Below are 16,379 nucleotides of genomic sequence, written 5' to 3'. Positions count from 1 at the left end.
TATAAATGTTCACGAACGACCCACAGGTGAGGGCATCCTCTGTGAGCCTCTTGGCATGTGCCAGGAGTGCCAGGGAGAACAGAAGGATGTGCTATCAGACGAGCCGAGCTGTAGCATCCCTCGTGCTTGCAAGAGTCTATTAGCATGACACAGAGCAAACAGCAAGGCTGGGCACCACTTTCCTTCCCTCACCGAGGCTCAGGCCTCCTCCTTCGTTTTTCAAAACACAAGAAAGAGATTTTGCCTTCAGGAGTGCCTTCCCCTCCCCCTCAAATGCTCTCAGTTGGGAGGGGACACATGGAGCTGCACATGTCACCCTGTGGGCAACGGGGACCTCTGCTCCAGTTTCACTGTGGGTGATGGATGGAGCCAGCTGCTCCCCAGCCAGAGGGGGAAGGCAAGGTAGGAGCAGTGTGTTCCTGCAAGAGGGCACTGGGGGTTGCTGCAGGGAGCATGGTGACCCCCCGGAGAGCAGAAAGGCAGTGCAGTCCCCCAGGGGAACAATACCAGGGTCATACAGGTCCCCTCAGCCCCATGTCTCGGGAAAGAGCAGCTGACTCTGGGGTGCCTGTAGCAAACAGGCAGGTACAGAGCAAAATTCCTGGATATGAGCCCCATTTTCCATGGCTAGTGAGGGGGAGGCGGGGAGCACAGTGAGAGACATAGCCTCAGCTCTGTCTCGACAGCCTCCACCTTGCCTTCTCTCAGGAAAGCACACTGTGCACACGCACATCCCGACATGGTGGGGACACTGTTGCATGGACCAGCAAGGAGTTGTGGAAACTTGCACCAATGGTCCTGTGCAGGCTGCAAAAGAAAGGGGACGCTCTTCTGTTGTGCCCCCTCGTCTTGTACCCCATCATCATCTAGTGCCTGAACATGATGACAGTGACCAGGAATAAAAACAGATTATTTATGTTCCAGCCTGTCAGGGAAGCCCTCTCTGGAAACCTCTGAATATCCAAGAGCTTCCCAGCCTGAAAACGCCTGGGGTTGCCCCAGCTTCTCCAGCTCCCGAGGCTGTTTACCTTGCTGCAAGGTAACCTGGCACAGGCACAGGACCTTCACAGGCCCTCAGGAATTTCAGCCGTGAGGCATCTCAGAACCCCGGGCCACCTGCAGCCACCGGGAGGGAAGCCAAGGGGAGGATGGAAACAGAGCCATGGAGCCTCAAGCTGACCTTGTAATTGGCAGTGCAAGAGCTCCTGAGATCCCTAGCCCTCTTGCAGCGCATCAGAGATACCACCCTGCCCGGTACCCCAGTGAAGGGAGCATCCCTGCCCTTCCCACCTGTGTTTCCTGAAGTGGCTTCAATCAGTGTGTCTCCCGGTTTTATAATCCCGGCTCTCTCCGCATCTTCCACCATCCTCAGGCTCATGCGGTCCTTCACACTGCCCCCTGCATTGAAGTACTCGCATTTTGCCACTGGAAATGAAAGGTGAGGCTCTGTCATTGACCAGCTGCAGCTGGGAACATCAGCTCCCTGCTCCCCCAGCCCTCACTGTGGTCTTTGAGGACACCCATTCCTCCCCTGTGGGAGGGTCTTTTGCTGGAGGGAAGCACATCCACTGTCTGCTTACAGAGTGCCACAGCTTGTCATGGGATTACCCACAAGTGTACCTGCCCATAGTCCATCTTTCCCCCATGTTTCATCTACCTGAAGCACCCTGAAGGCAGCGGGCAGGCCTGTTAAGTCCAAGTTGTGTTTAAAATCAACGGGACATACAGTGGTTGCTAGGGGGAAGGTCCCACACCAGTACGATGTACCTTGCTGCCATGCCTTGAGGACTTTTCTCTGAGCAAGGTACTGTCAGAGTTGACAGCATAGTCTTATGGTCTTTCCTGGGCCATAACTGTTATCAACAGGTATCTAAAAAGGCACCCTTCTGTAGGGATGATCTGTAGTCCTGAATGTGGTGCCGTAAAGAAAAGCAAACAATAGAAAGGTCACTTTCAAGTGTCAGCCAAAATTATGCTTTCTTAGCTGAGCTACCAAGATCCAAGTAACAGAGACTTTTCAAGGCTCGCTCAAACTGTTACTAATCAGGCCCCCCCCACAGCTAGTGCTTGGGGGAGGACTCTTCATATCAAGGTTTTGATGAGCATATACATCTTAACTGATGGTACAAAGCTCTGTTTTAGGAGCAACAGGGAGAAATGGGTACTGTGGGCGTGTCACTCACTTCATCCCAGCAGAGACAGCTACTTCAGGCTGACAATCAACTCGATGATACCTGAGCAGCCAGAGCAACGGGGAAGAAAATCTTGTGCTCATCATTACATTCTACAATGCAAAACTACCAGCTACTCAGAGATCCCTGGTGGTAGAAAGATTACAAGGTTATTGTGTCCAACCACAACTGCTTCCTTGACACAGAACTGCTGCCGGCATTCCTGTGTTTGCTTGGTAAGAGGCTCTGTGCTGACCTGCAGCTCAGAGAGCACCGTGCAGCTGCTCTGCCTGTCCTGCTCTCCTTTCCCTCCTGCACCAGGGGAGGGAGACATCATCCCAGCAAAGTCTCCCTGGCTTCCTCACTGCTGTTTGCACCAAGTCCTCTCACTCCCGTTAGGTGCTTTCCACAGCAAGACGTTCTCCAAGGAATAGACTCCTTCAGAGGTGGACCAGACATTGCAGTCCTGCCCTCCCGCCTCTGTCACCTCTGCTCCACGGTCCCCTACCATTCCCTGAGGCCTCATTCTGCAAAGCAAGAGGTGGTGCAACACTGAGGCTGCAGGGTTAGCGGCCTGAGGATCCCAGATCCTGAGAAGGGATCTGATCAGAGGGCACAACATGTTCTGTGTGGCTGTTTGGCCGGGGCGCGCTGGCTGCCAGGTGGAATCCCTGCTGCCACACAGGATCGCAAGGTCCTGCTGTGCCCTTCTGCTGGGTGTGAGCGCTCACCAGGTCTCCTTCCTACACAGCTACATGACACTCATCAGTCTTACTGCCTGAATCTTACTGTCCTTCTGCCCAGTTTGGCTGACATTAATTAAATAGGGTTGAAAGTTAGAATGGTAGAATAATTTTGGTTGGGAGAAGCCCTCAAGATGATCAAGTCCAGCTGTTAACCTAACTCTGGCACCAAACCATGTCCCTAAGCACCACATCTATAAGTCTTTTAAACACGTCCAGGGATGGTGACTCCACCACTTCCCTGGGCAGCCTGTTCCAATGCTTGATAACCCTTTCAGGGAAGAAATTTTTCCACATATCCAGTCTAAACCCCCCCTGGTACAACTTGAGGCCTTTTCCTCTTGTCCTATCACTTGCTACTCAGGAGAAGAGACCAACACCTTCCATGCTACAACTTTCTTTTAGGTAGTTGTAGACAGTGAGAAGCTCTCCCCTCAGCCTCCTTTTCTCCATGCTGGACAGCCCCAGTTCCCTCAGCTGCTCCTCATCAGACTTGTGCTCCAGGCTCCTCACCAGCTTCATTGTCCTTTTCTGAACTCTCTTCAGCACTTCAATGTCTTTCCTGTAGTAAGGGGTCCAAAACTGAACACAGGATCCAAGGTGTGGCCTCACCAGTACTGAGTACTGGAGGACAACCAAAGTTACAGCAAAGGAGAATGAAAAGCCCATATATGCAGAGACAGCCTAATCACATCATCCTTATTTCCATAGGGGAGCAGGCTAAAAACAACCTTTACTTGAGACAGCACCAGCACTACACTAACATCCCCTCAGGGGGTTTGGGTTCTGCAGGAAAACCTGTCCCTGCAGCTAGCACCTTGGCCTGGCTTTTAGCACCAGAACCTAGTACCTGTGTGGCTGATAAACCCAGCTCTCTGCAGCTCCTTCTGCCTGGGCAGGCTGTGGGAAGGGTCCCACTGTGCCCCTCACCCTGTCCCAGCCACCACGTTTTGGGAAGGCTCAGCCAGTCTCTCCTGTCCACACCATGTGCTACCAGGCGTACTGCAGCATCCCTGCCCCTTGCCGTGTTGTCATCCACTCATTCCCAAATTCAGCCCAGCTCCACTCTGAGCTTGTGCTGCATTTATCTAGGGGTAGAGGTGCCTCCACTACCATTAGCTTCCTGCTCATTGCAGCTTGAAAGCACCCTGTTTCTTCTGATAAATTACTTGTAGTGTAACCCAATAAGCTTACCCAACACGTGCTGCATCTGGCCCTCCCCATCTCTGCTTGGTCTCCACAGAGCCTCTTCTGAAGCCCCCCTCCAACACTGCCCCTCACCCTCACCTCGTGGCATGGAAAAAAATGGTGGAAAGGGGACACTCACAGAGTTCACACTTGAGCCCATAGGATTTCCCAATCTTGTTGACTCGGACCATTGGGGTGCAGCCAATTTTCTTCAGGATGTTGGGCAGGATCTTTGTTTCTTCTGGCCTGAAATAATGCAGGAGTGAGGTTTCAGCAACTTTAGCAAGACCACTGAGATACACCACAACTCCAAGAGAAAAGGTCGTCATCAACAATTAATGGCAACAGGAGTTAGTTATAGTTTTCCATCACTCTAACAACGTTATTAATTCTTTTGCATAAAAAACAAACTAAGTAGTTTTCAGTGCTGTTCTGAAATGTCTCATTCTGCAAGACCCTCAGCCAGGCTTATAACTACTGAGGTGAGAAGAGCTGATAAGCCTTGGGATTTTATGTAGAGGGTGAGAAAGCCAGAAGGCCATGCACGGTACATGGGTCTTCCTCTTTCCTCCATCCTACCCAGCACCACCTCTGCATTTCATATTTTCAGCTCTCCTTGGGCCAACTACTGTTTGTCTGGCCAGGACTTCCAGACTTGCAAGGATGGCTCCAAGCCATCAGAAAGGCCCAGGCCACAGGAGACTCTGGAGGGTTTTTTGCAAATAATTAAACTGAGCTCTTGGATCAGTGTGATCCACCCTCCCTGTCTCAGCCAGGCTCTAGCAGAAGCCAAGAACCACGTCACAGCAATTGCAACCAGAATGGAAAAGACTTGTTTGCCCAGCATGCAACCAAATGCATCTTGCCACGCAGCCAGGAAAATTGTGTCCTTGAACTATTAAAAAGACATAGGGAAAAGATTGATGAAGGCTGAGTTTATTGGGGCCACAAACATAACGACCCTGGTTGAGCGCCAGCACGTCTCTCTGAGTGGGGTGACAAGGACCCACTCCCTCACTGCTCAGCTCTCCTTTGCACAGCTCTCGCCTACTATCATCCTTTGAACCTTGAACCCAAGTGATCCTTGTCTGCTATCACAGCCAGGCAGATGGCTGTCTGCTCACAGAAAGTCCATACGGAGCAGAGATGACATGCTGATTCATTTAAAGACACACACACACACACACACACACACACCTCCCTCCAGGTTTTGCAAGTGTGATATAAACACTTCTTGTTTTGCAGGAGTACAGGGTTAGTAGTTTTTTACTACTAGAAGGAGGCAGCCTCCTTCCATCTCAAGCCCAGAAATTATGGAGTATTACACATACAGTGTTGCTTCTGTCTCCATGGAAAGTGTCACTGCGCACACACTGCAACCTCTATTGAATACTGGTAAATGTAAGGCAATAACTCAATAAATGAGCTTCCCCACAGCTGCAGCATTTTTCCATCTGCTCTAAAATCCACCAAAATGCTCAGGGATTTCAGTGGGGCTGAGCCATGGCACCAGGAGGCTCCAGCTCCTTCAAGCAGTGTGCAACTAGAGCCTAACTTTCAAGAGAGTGACCTGTCTATTACATTACACATCTAGATTGCAGGAATTCAGCTCAAGAGAAGCAAGCAAAACCAGTTATTTACCATCAGCCAGTAATTGTGCCAAACAAGAGGATACCATGCCCTCTGAACGCCAGCAAGGTGTGATGTGGCGCAGAAACATGCTGTGCAGCTCCATGGTGTGCTGTACTGGAGCCTGGCAAGGGAACGGGGAAGGGGAAGGGGAACACGAGAAGAAGGGGAAGGGGAACAAGAGAAGAAGGGAAGAGGGGGAAGGGGAAGGGAAACGAGAGGGGAAGGGAATGGGAAAGGGGAAGGGGAACAAGAGACGAAGGGGAAGGGGAATAAGAGAAGAAGGGAAGAGGGGGAAGGGGAAGGGAAACAAGAGGGGAAGGGAATGGGAAAGGGGAAGGGGAACAAGAGACGAAGGGGAAGGGGAATAAGAGAAGAAGGGAAGAGGGGGAAGGGGAAGGGAAACAAGAGGGGAAGGGAATGGGAAAGGGGAAGGGGAACAAGAGACGAAGGGGAAGGGGAACAAGAGAAGAAGGGAAGAGGGGGAAGGAGAAGGGAAACAAGAGGAGAAGGGAATGGGAAAGGGGAAGAGGAACAAGAGAAGAAGGGGAAGGGAAAGGGGAAGGGGAAAGGGAAATGGAAGGGGAAGGAGAAGAGGAAATGGATAGGGAAGGAGAAAGGGAAAGGGAAAGGGAAAGGGAAAGGGAAAGGGAAAGGGAAAGGGAAAGGGAAGGGGAAGGGGAAAGAGAAAGCAACCTGTGCTGCCTTGCATGCCAAGGGGAGCCATGCGGGGAAGGAGAGGGTGGTAACCAGAAACAGGACTGCTTTTTTGCATTGCCACCAGCCATAGCGACTGTCCCTCTATAAAAATAGGCCTGGCAAACTAAGTGATTCTTGTTGATATTATAGTGGGTCAGAACTGCCTCAAGGACTATCAGAACCAATCCACCTCTGTATCTTTGGGAAGACAGAAATAATTAATGTTCTTAATTAAAATAGCATCTTGTCTTCTTGCCAGACCCCATCCTCTGTTTCTACCCCAAAACTCCTGGCTGGGTGTGGGAAGGACCTGGCACCTTCCCCGCCTTGCTGCCTGTGATGCTAAATTGCTAAAACCCAAGAACGTTATCCTGCTCAGCATGGTGACTGACCAAAACAAAATAAAACCCCCAAACTGAAAAGAGCTGATCCTGCCCTCAGATACTAGCTGCAGGGATCACAGTGGGTGAGTGCCTGGGTGCAGGTTTGCTGGATCAGCTCTGAGGCTGTGGAGCCCACTTGTCCTTCATGGGCCAGACCCATGGGCTGTTTGAGGCCTCGCACATGGTGATGGCTGCGATCTGGCTGTGTCCTGCCTGGTTTGTCATATGAAGCCCCCACAGCCAGCTCCCAGCTAGCAGGTGTCCACCAGGAGCAGTGCCGCACCTCCCACAGGCTCCAGTTCCTCACATGGTGGAGCTGAATTCATGTTTTACATCTTTGGCACAGCAGGGACATGTCTGCAGTTCTCCTGACATTTATAGGACAGCCTTATCTTTAATAGCTTGTCTGGGCCTGGTTCATCGGGCCATTAAAGCACCTTTCATCCAGTCTAGACTGGGCACTTTGACAGACTTACCTTGCCCTGGGAGGAAACCTACTACTGTGAGGGAAGAACTGCTCATAGCAAACACTTCACCTTGAACTGCGCTCTTGAGTCATTTACACACAGTGGCCAACCTCTGCATGGGCCATTTTCTGCTTATTTAAAAGTCCAGGCCCTGGTAATCCGTTTTCATGAAGGTCTCTTAGCCATCACTGAGGATTGCTAGTACTTAGAAACCTTCTTACACACAGCCTTGGACTGTTTGAATGAACAAGGGCAGCTGAGCTGCATGGCTGGTGACTGCATGGCTGCTACTGACTGTGCTGTACAACAGGATGGGTGCAAGAGCTTTGGGGTGTACACATGCATTACACTACAGCTGGGAGATCCATTACTGCAGATCCTCCAGTGCTCAGCAGCTGGGAGTGCCTCCACTTCTGCTGTATGGCACCAGATCCCACAGAGTCCACTTTGCACAAGTGTACAAGTCCCTGGTTAAAATCCACCTCTACAATATGTTCATCTTGACTCTAAAATGAGATGCCCCAGACTAGCAGACACTTTCATATATGTGCTGAAAAACACAGAGCTGAGTCTCGAGTCAGCCACATCTTTCTGCAGGATTAAAGGGAGTGAGAAAGTTCTTTCTGGACAAGAGGTACTAGGTGGGTTTTGCCTTCTGGAAAATAAACGATTATTAATGCAACACATTGTCAAGCTACTGACTTCTGGTCATGACCAGCCTGGTGTAACAGTTGTACTTCACCTTCAGAAAAAGACACTGAGCTGTCTGCACTCTTAAAAAAAAGAATGAAAGGAATACTTACAGGGGTATACAGGAGTGTGGAGACTTGGCGGCAGGCATTGAAGCTGTCCATGTGCACTTACTGGGCAAGTTGGGAAGAGTCCACGTGCTGTCAGCTTTGCTTTCCTGACTCCCCACACATCCACCGTTCATGAGCGGGCACACCTTGGTCGTCTCCTGTGTTGCGGAAATAGAGGCCCACAGTCACCCAGGAGGAAAAGAGGGCAGGCAGGCAAGTGGGCAATAATTTTTGAAAGCAAGAAATTACATTTGGGTGTGAAGACTGTAGCCAGGCTTCATGGGGCATCCCTGCTATGCCATTTCAGAAACCCAATTCTACAGATGCGTAAAGTCGCTCTTTTGGAGTGGCATACTAGATCATATACATGTTAAACCATATTCTGGCCACCATCTCCTATAAATCTTCCCCTGCTCTCATGTATATTGAAGCATCCCCTCCACTAAAAAAATTGGTGCTATGTATCTAATTATTTGGTCAAGAGCAGTATTTTTCAGTGTAGCAGTGAAGAAACTGCAGATAAGTCTACCCAGCAATAACTGAGAATACTTGTACAGTGGTAGTGGGCTCTCTACTCTGGCATCTGAGTGTTTTAAGAGTGAAAAAAAGATAACTGATAGAAACAAAACGTCAGGGAAGGGCAACACAGATGCTCAAGGTTACAGAGTAAAACTGCTGAAATAGCAGAGGATTCATCAAACTGGAAATGAGAACAGGCTGTAAATCCTGGAAGATCTGGAGAAGGTGACTGAAAAAACACTTTTTTGTTTCACAGCATCAAATAATAAGGCAAAATCAAATTATCAGGAACAACTACAGGAGCAGAGCAGCTAAAAGTGGAACAAGAAAAGAGCTAAACAAGTTTGAAAAGGTCTGGTTCATTAGTGGCTTTTAAAGACAGGGGCCCTAATGGTACCTGCACTGTGTGAACATGGTAATTTGCTGTGCTCATTTCTCTGTGTTGCTGATGCAGATATAGAGATAAGGAGGAATCTGGTTTTATAGTTTATTCTCAGCATCTGCTACTGACCAATAGTAGAAGCAAGGGTTACATGGAGCTTTGGTGTGACCCACTCTGCAATTCATCAGCCACCCTTTGTGCTAAGGAAACCAGCTGCATGGAGAAAAGACACAGGATTTTGGTACTTGGAAGTTTCTTTTCTGGCTTGTTAACAAAATGAATTTGCCTTGATTCAGCTTCTGTTGAATAAAGGGATCTTACAGCTCAGTAGGATCATGGTTGGAGACTTGTGTCTCAGCTGGATTGATGACGAAAGTTGATGTTAACCTGCTTGTTGCAGTAAAGCCTGCCCTATCTTCCTACACTACTGTGGTGGTACATTTTGCAATTAGAGCAAGTGTAATGCTCTCATTAGCTGTATCACAGCAGAAATTCTCAAGGGCATGATGTTGGACCTGCCTTCCACATTTTGCTTCAGATTGAGAGCAAAAATGTAATTTTGGGAATTTGATAGAACCAACCCAGCCCTCCAATGACAGAAAGAAGAAATACCCTATTTCCAAATGCCAAGGACTGCCTGTAGAAGGACCAGACCTGCCATCTGAAGGTGAAGGGATGCAGGAAATCCACAGTAACTACTGCCTGTCCTCCAGGAAGATAATTCAGGCTTCTGACAGGAGGACGCTGGAGCCAACACGAGCAGCATAGATAGCGGAAGACAAGGGGTGTGTGGAGTATCATCTTCAGCCCAGGCCATAAAGCCACTGCTCTGCCCCTCCTGGACACCGGGTCTGCCTGCAGTGCCTGCAAAGCCCAGCTGACTCACAAAGGCTGGGCAAGCAGCCAATACGCTGTTATGGCTGGGTCCTGATTATCTAATCAATTTGTGGCTTGACATGTGAGCTCACGGCCAGCCTTAATTACCATTTCTGCCATACTCCTGCTGTCTTGTTTGCTTCACTGAATTGGCAGTAGGTTCTTTGCAGCAGCTCGGCAGGACTGAGGTTCGTGCTGTGTTCTCCTGGTGTTTTCCCCGCTGGATGGGAGGATGGGGCTATGGGTTGCTCCCTGTGTGTTGGGCTGTCCCTGAAACACAGAAATACACCTCACTGTTATTCCAGCCATAGCAGAGGGCTGAAATGGCTTTTAGGGTGAGGCTGAGCTTTCTTCTCAGCCAGAGGTGTTAGGGCATCTCGAAGATGGAGGTCAGCAACCCAGCAAGCCTGGCCTCACAACTGAAGCTTGGAGAAGGGCAGTAGGCAGAGGACACTGGGCCACCTCCACACCAAGTGATGAGCCACCTTTCCTTCTCCAGAGACACCAGTTCCAACCTCTCAAAGCAGCGAGAGATTGCAGAGCAATCATGCCAAAACAATCTGGACCCCGCAGCCAGTCTGACAAAATCTCTCCCACCGAACTTTGCCTCCCAGTACTCCTCCCCATCACTGCCAAACCTGTTGCTTTTTAGGAGGGATTAAAGGCAAGAAAAAGAATGTTCATTTTCTCATAAGCCAAGATTTGTGTTGGCCTTGAGTGTATGTCCCCAGGCAAATCCTTATTTACCTAATGAATTAACTGGGAAGGAGCAAAAGTCACTTGTGTGTAAAGAAGAGATAAGTCACAGCATATCAGAGGTAGTTAACACGCTTTCACAACTGAGGTCAGTAGTTACCAACTAAAATATTAGCAAACAAGATTTTACAAGTTTTGGGGATTTTTTGGTTGTTTTTTTGGGGTTGTTTTTTTGTTTTTTTGGTTTTTTTTATAATGCCCATCTCTACCATTTTGTGGTGGGGTGGAAAGACAGGAGAGGCAGGAGGCTGAAATTATTAGGGCTGCTTTTGTGGGTCTTTTCCCTCTTTGCTACTATGCAGCTACCTACCCTGATGAGTGCTGGCCCCCCGGGAAGGCCAGCATCAGCTGTGGGACCCCACACAAGCACACTCTCCCCTCCAGCCCTGGCTGTGTGGATGCACCACACCTTTCTCCATGGACATCTGCGGGAGCGACATCAAGCTGTGAGGATAGCTGCAGAAGGCCTGGTGCCACCAGCCCCCCTCCAGGCAGGAGTTTGCACCCCCACTTCAGGGCAACAGCCCCAGAGCCACTTCACATTTCAGCTGAGCCAACACCATGTGTCCAGATGTGGGGACAGCGTCCTGCCAGGCCCCGCATCATAGAATCATAGAATAGTTTGGGTCGGAAAGGACCTTTGAAGCTCATCTAGTTCAACCCCCCTGCCATGATCAGGGACATCTTCAACTAGATCAGGTTGCTCAGAGCCCCGTCCAGCCTGGTCTTGAATGTGGGCAACCTCCCTGGAGACTAAGGAGCACCCAGAGCCCCTCGGGCACCAGTCTAGGAATGGCAGCATCTGAGTAGCTACCCCACCACTGCCAAGAAGGGCCACAGTCCCCAGTATCACCCCTGCCAGGAGCAGCCAAGCCAGCCCTAAAGCCAACTGTTGGAGGCAGCATGCTGTGCTGCTGCATGGAGACAAGACCACTACTGGCTTTCCACCTTCTAAAATAAAGTTGTATTCTACTTATTGTGTTCAGTTCCCTTAACATCTGATATCAGAAAACGGCAACAGTGGGGGTTTTCTTTTGTTTGCTCATCCAAAGTGGGTAAAGACACATTTTCTAGAGGCCCAGAGAACAAAGAAACAATACTTGCCCCTTGACTAGGTTAAAACCTACATTCCTCTCTGCTGGAGCATTTCTCAGGTATTTCCTCAAAGGCTGGTTAATTCCTGGTAGGGTGCTGCAGGTCTGCATAGATGTCAGTGTCCAGACATATGGATCCATCTCTGCAGAGCTGTGCCATAGGTTTGGATTCATATTTAAGTAATGTCAAAAACCCCTGGGGTTCTGAAGGTAACCTTAAACACTGGCTGAAGTGTAGGAACCCCAACAATACCTATGCAATATGGCCAACAACCTGAAATGGTACCAAAGGATGAGAAGAGTCTGACCTTCCCATCTTTTGGAGGCCTTGACACGACACCAGCGAGGCACTCCCCTGCTGATGGGTCAGCAGTCAAACCCCGTGACAATGCAGGCTGTGTGGAAAGTAAAGGTAGAAAGGGGCATGGCACCACTGTGGACAGTCTGACTGCAGCCAAGGATGGCTGAGAGAAGCAATGTGCAGTGCAAACATCTCCTCATGCTGCCTCCCAGTGCAGTTTCAAGTCACCTTAAAACACAAAGCAAAGATATGTCCTCTCTTGGTTACTGAAGATCTTACTGTTGTCCCAATACTGCTCTTAATCCCTGCCTGAGGCTTCAGCTATCATCTGCTCAGCCATCAAATACATCTGGCCTGTTGTAGGTGTCCTGTACTGGCCCCGTTACTCTCTTCTAAACAGAGAAGAATCTTGAGATAGTACAAGATGGGACAAAGGATAAATGGAAATATCCACTGGAGCTGGGATGCAAGCCAAGAAATGAGATGTGATAACACACAATTCTGCAGCTGCTGCCGCTTACTGCAAACACATGACGAAAAGCACAGGCTAATGTTTATAGAGTACTTTGCTGAAAGGTGATTGCAATTATTAGGTTATCAGGCTGCACTGATAACTTCAAAAGGATAAAATCAAGACGCTTATTAAGTAGACTGAAGGAAAATAAGATGAACTCAGCAAGGTCAAGAAAGTTACCTACGAGCTTGCCCCATTCAAAGTAAAATGCTATTTTCTTCCTTTATTGTAAAGAAGTGGTATTGCTGTTACCGAGCAAGACAAATGCAACATCGATTTAACAGAAACATGGAGTGACCCAGGCTGGAAGGGGCCTAAGGATGCCCCTAGTTCAGCCACCTGCTCAAAGCTGGGTCAGTGCTAAGTTCAGACCAGGTTGTTCAGGGCTTTGTCCTCTTGGTCCTGAAAACCTCCAAGGATGGAGACTGCACAAGCTCTCCAGGCAACCTGCTCCACCACCCAACCGACCTTGCATGTAAAGCCAGGACCTCCCCAGTTTTCACATTTATTCAGATCTTGCTGAAAGTGCAGACACTCCCCGGATCAGAGTCAACCTTTGAACAGGCTGAGAAGCAGCAGCTACCAGATTCCTCCTCTTTTTAAGCATCTCCACGACAGCAAAGTTACCTGGTTAGCAGGCACGGCTCCCATGCAGTCTGCCCAATAGAAAAAAGCTGTGTGTTTGGTGACAGATAAGCCATACTTACCACCTTCAGCGTATCAGCGGAGTGCCTTTGCCGTGCTCCAGCCCAGGGCTTATACGTGCCGGGTGGCTGGGGACACCAATGAGCAGCGGTGAGCGCTCTGTGCAGGGACGCTGATTGGGTCCTGCCCCACGCCTTATTATGCCCAGCACCTGATTGCTCTCTGAGCATAAATGATTGGGATATAAAGATATATATATATATAAAGTGATTTAGTGTCCATTTTAATTCACATTTATCTTCGGAAGTGCTCTCCACCCATCGCCCAGCAATTTTGTGATGGTTTTAGAATGGGGCTTCTGAGCTGATTTTGTGTTTCATACTGAACCTGCTGCTTCCACCTGTCTCGTCTGTGTCAGCATGTGCTTTGCTGAATCAGGCATAAGCAATGACAGAAATGGCATATTACATTAGGTGCTGTCTGATATGGACTCTCTGTGTCTTCTGGGAACATAGGGTTGGTCTCCACTCTGCCTCCAGCCCTAAACCTCTCTTTTCTTAAGCTCCTCATGCTACTGCTTTACTAGTAAATCAGCTGAGCACAGCGATCAGCTTGTGCACTGCGGTGATTCCCAAACGCCAGCAGGGCAATTAGGAAAATATCTGAATGCAGATTTACTGGAAGAGGAAGAGTCCATGGGAATTTCAGTCCCTTCTTTTTCCACTCCCTCCCAGCCACCAGGCCCAGGCTGGGGCCATGCTCCCCCAAAACACAGTCATGAAGGAAACTTCACCACTACTTAGATGATCAGGCGAAAATAAGGCTTATTGGAATGCTTATTTTGGAATTAAACCTTTCAAAGACACGACTGTTGTAGGTATTAGCACAGGAATGCCATTACCTTTGGTCTTTTTGCAATAAATGAACTCTCTGGAAAACATTGCCAGAGGTAATCCATTGTCAAAAAATCTTGTGGGCTATCTGATGTGACACAGAGCATGCAAGTCTCTCATAAAGAGGCCGCAAATAACCCTAACCCTAGCAAGAATTGTGCTTTCTGGGTATTGCAGTTACAGGATAACCCAGCCACCCCTTCCTGGCTACCTCCTGAAGCAGCGCCTGCTCCAAGTGAAGACACAGTGAAAAATAAGACCAAACGGCAAGAAACTGAGATCTTTTCACCTTAAAATGAAACAGAGATATGGATGGATGGGCATCTGGAGAGGCAGGAGATCATTTTGAAGTAAAACACTTGTTTTAATGAATTTTATGTTCGTGAATAATTTTCTTCAGAAAATATTTCGATGACAAGTTTGGGGACTTCGAAAAAAATTTCCCCATGCCCCTTCTCCTCCTCCCCCCCCCCCCCCTTTTTTTTTATTTTGAGCAAGGTAAAAGCTGTGAGCTAAATTTGCTCAAAATACTCAATAAACTTGCCCACAACCACCATCCCCAGAGCTGCTATGCACTCAGACTCAGCACCATGAGCTCTACCGGCACGCCACAGCCAGTTTTGCCCCCGGTAGGTGAGGACGGTGGGTGTTCTGACATGGATTTTCCTGCTTTGCCTGTGCCTGGGTTAAAAGCTGAGGAGGATCTGGTCTGCAGGGGGTGGCTGGGGTGTGCACTGGCACCCTTGTCACGCTTCCACTCCACACAGACACAGCAGGCACTTGCCCATGCACACTTGCACACCATGCGCAGCCCACGCACATAATAAAAACGTGGCCCGTGAGTACCCAACCTTACCTTGCCATTCTGCGGCGTTTGCGTTTAAGCGCTACTAAGTGGAAAAAACGCAGGAGAGCACATGGCACAGCTCACACTGCCCTGCCCTTTATCTGAACTCTTACCTTGAAGCTGCAGGATCCCACTTACCTTGATCCCTGCAGGATCCCGCTGACTTGACGGCAGCATCCTTAGCTTGGAAGCAGCAGCTGGAGAGAACCAGCCAGCGGGCCATAAAAGGAGAGGGATGCACAAGGGGTAATGGAGGTGACTGCGAGCACTGAGATGGCTCCTGGCTCTCAGAAGAAAGTGGGACAGGAGAGATCATGCCCATGCACAGAGGGAGGGCCGCTGCTTTTAAAGCATCACTGAAAAGACTCTTTGCAGAGGTAATTTCACAGTACTCATCTTGGCAGGGTCGGAATGGATACAGCACTCAGATTTTACTTCTGGGTGCTTGGAAGGAGAGATCTTTCATGACCATAGATCCACCCCTCTGTTGATTTTTTTCTCCCAGAGGAGACAATCTCATTTTAAAATGTTCCTGATTCTGCGGTACCAAGCAGGAAGAAATCCACGTTTTCCCCTCCCATGTAATTTAATAATCGAAATAGCTTCGTCAAAGCACTTGAAGCTCCATGGTAGGGCTTGATAGGCTGCCAGGAGAAGCGGGGTCAGTAATGTTCTGGGAAGGCCCAGCAGAGAATTCAGTGCCGAAGGCTTTCCTTGGCTCTTGGCTTATCTTTGGCCATCAGAGAAAAGGATCGAAAATGCTACTGGTCAAGCTGAATAGGACTGTGAGTTGGAATACTGATCATAACACCTGCTGAGTTACGTGGGTAAACTGGGAAAAAAAGGAGGATGTTACTTGCTGTTAAATATATTTTTCACCTGTTCAACACACTCGATGTAAAATCCTTATTTTAGTGCAGAGCTATTCCAGCTGAAACAGGACATGTGCCATCTGTCCAGAATATGGATTTTATTAAGCCCTCCTCCCTGTAGTTTAAGTCTTACCAAAAACAGTTAAAAATTGCCTGTGGCTAGATCCCACTGATGCTTCTGAGCAGTGCTGCATTTCATGACTAGCCTCCCCTCGGCAGGGATCTGTATGACGGAGTGATGTACTCAGTGTGAGGTGCATGAGCCCAAGCCTGCCACAGTCCAAGGCAGAAATGGGGTGGAAAATTTCCTTTTTTGTAACTGCATTCAAGAAGCCATTCACACCCACCCATTTCAGGAGAGGTCAGCATTTGCTTGTACAACTCACGCAGGTTTTCAGGGCATCTGATGTGCCTCCTTTGACGGTCTATCTATTGCTGGTGGCTGTAGGGAGAGCAATGCTCCTGAGACAGGTGGGGTAAGAGCAGACCTGCTAGCTTTTCTTAGGAGGACACTGGAAGGAACACAAGGCAGGAGCAGTTCCGAACACACTGAGTTTCCCACCCTTCACAGGTCAGAGCTGCTGTGCTTGCTCCATGGGT

The 16,379-nt window shown here is 49.1% G+C and overlaps 1 protein-coding gene across 1 annotated transcript in view; it reads right to left on the bottom strand.

The window, feature by feature from the left end:
* The window catches only part of LOC308045953 (cystathionine beta-synthase-like), a gene marked incomplete at both ends in the record, with an annotated part of 31,704 nt that overhangs the window by 14,822 nt on the left and 503 nt on the right, over nt 1-16,379 (bottom strand). The window contains 4 exons of the mRNA XM_080353519.1: nt 1,291-1,425; nt 4,242-4,348; nt 8,084-8,238; nt 15,046-15,104. Of these exons, the coding sequence (XP_080209645.1) occupies nt 1,291-1,425; nt 4,242-4,348; nt 8,084-8,238; nt 15,046-15,104 (456 nt within the window). The remainder of the gene's footprint in view (nt 1-1,290; nt 1,426-4,241; nt 4,349-8,083; nt 8,239-15,045; nt 15,105-16,379) is intronic.

The sequence above is a fragment of the Nesoenas mayeri genome, assembly GCF_963082525.1.
Source record: "Nesoenas mayeri genome assembly, chromosome: 1".
Lineage (NCBI taxonomy): Eukaryota > Metazoa > Chordata > Aves > Columbiformes > Columbidae > Nesoenas > Nesoenas mayeri.
Note: the sequence above shows the minus strand (reverse complement) of the source record. Positions and strands in the feature narration are given on the sequence as shown.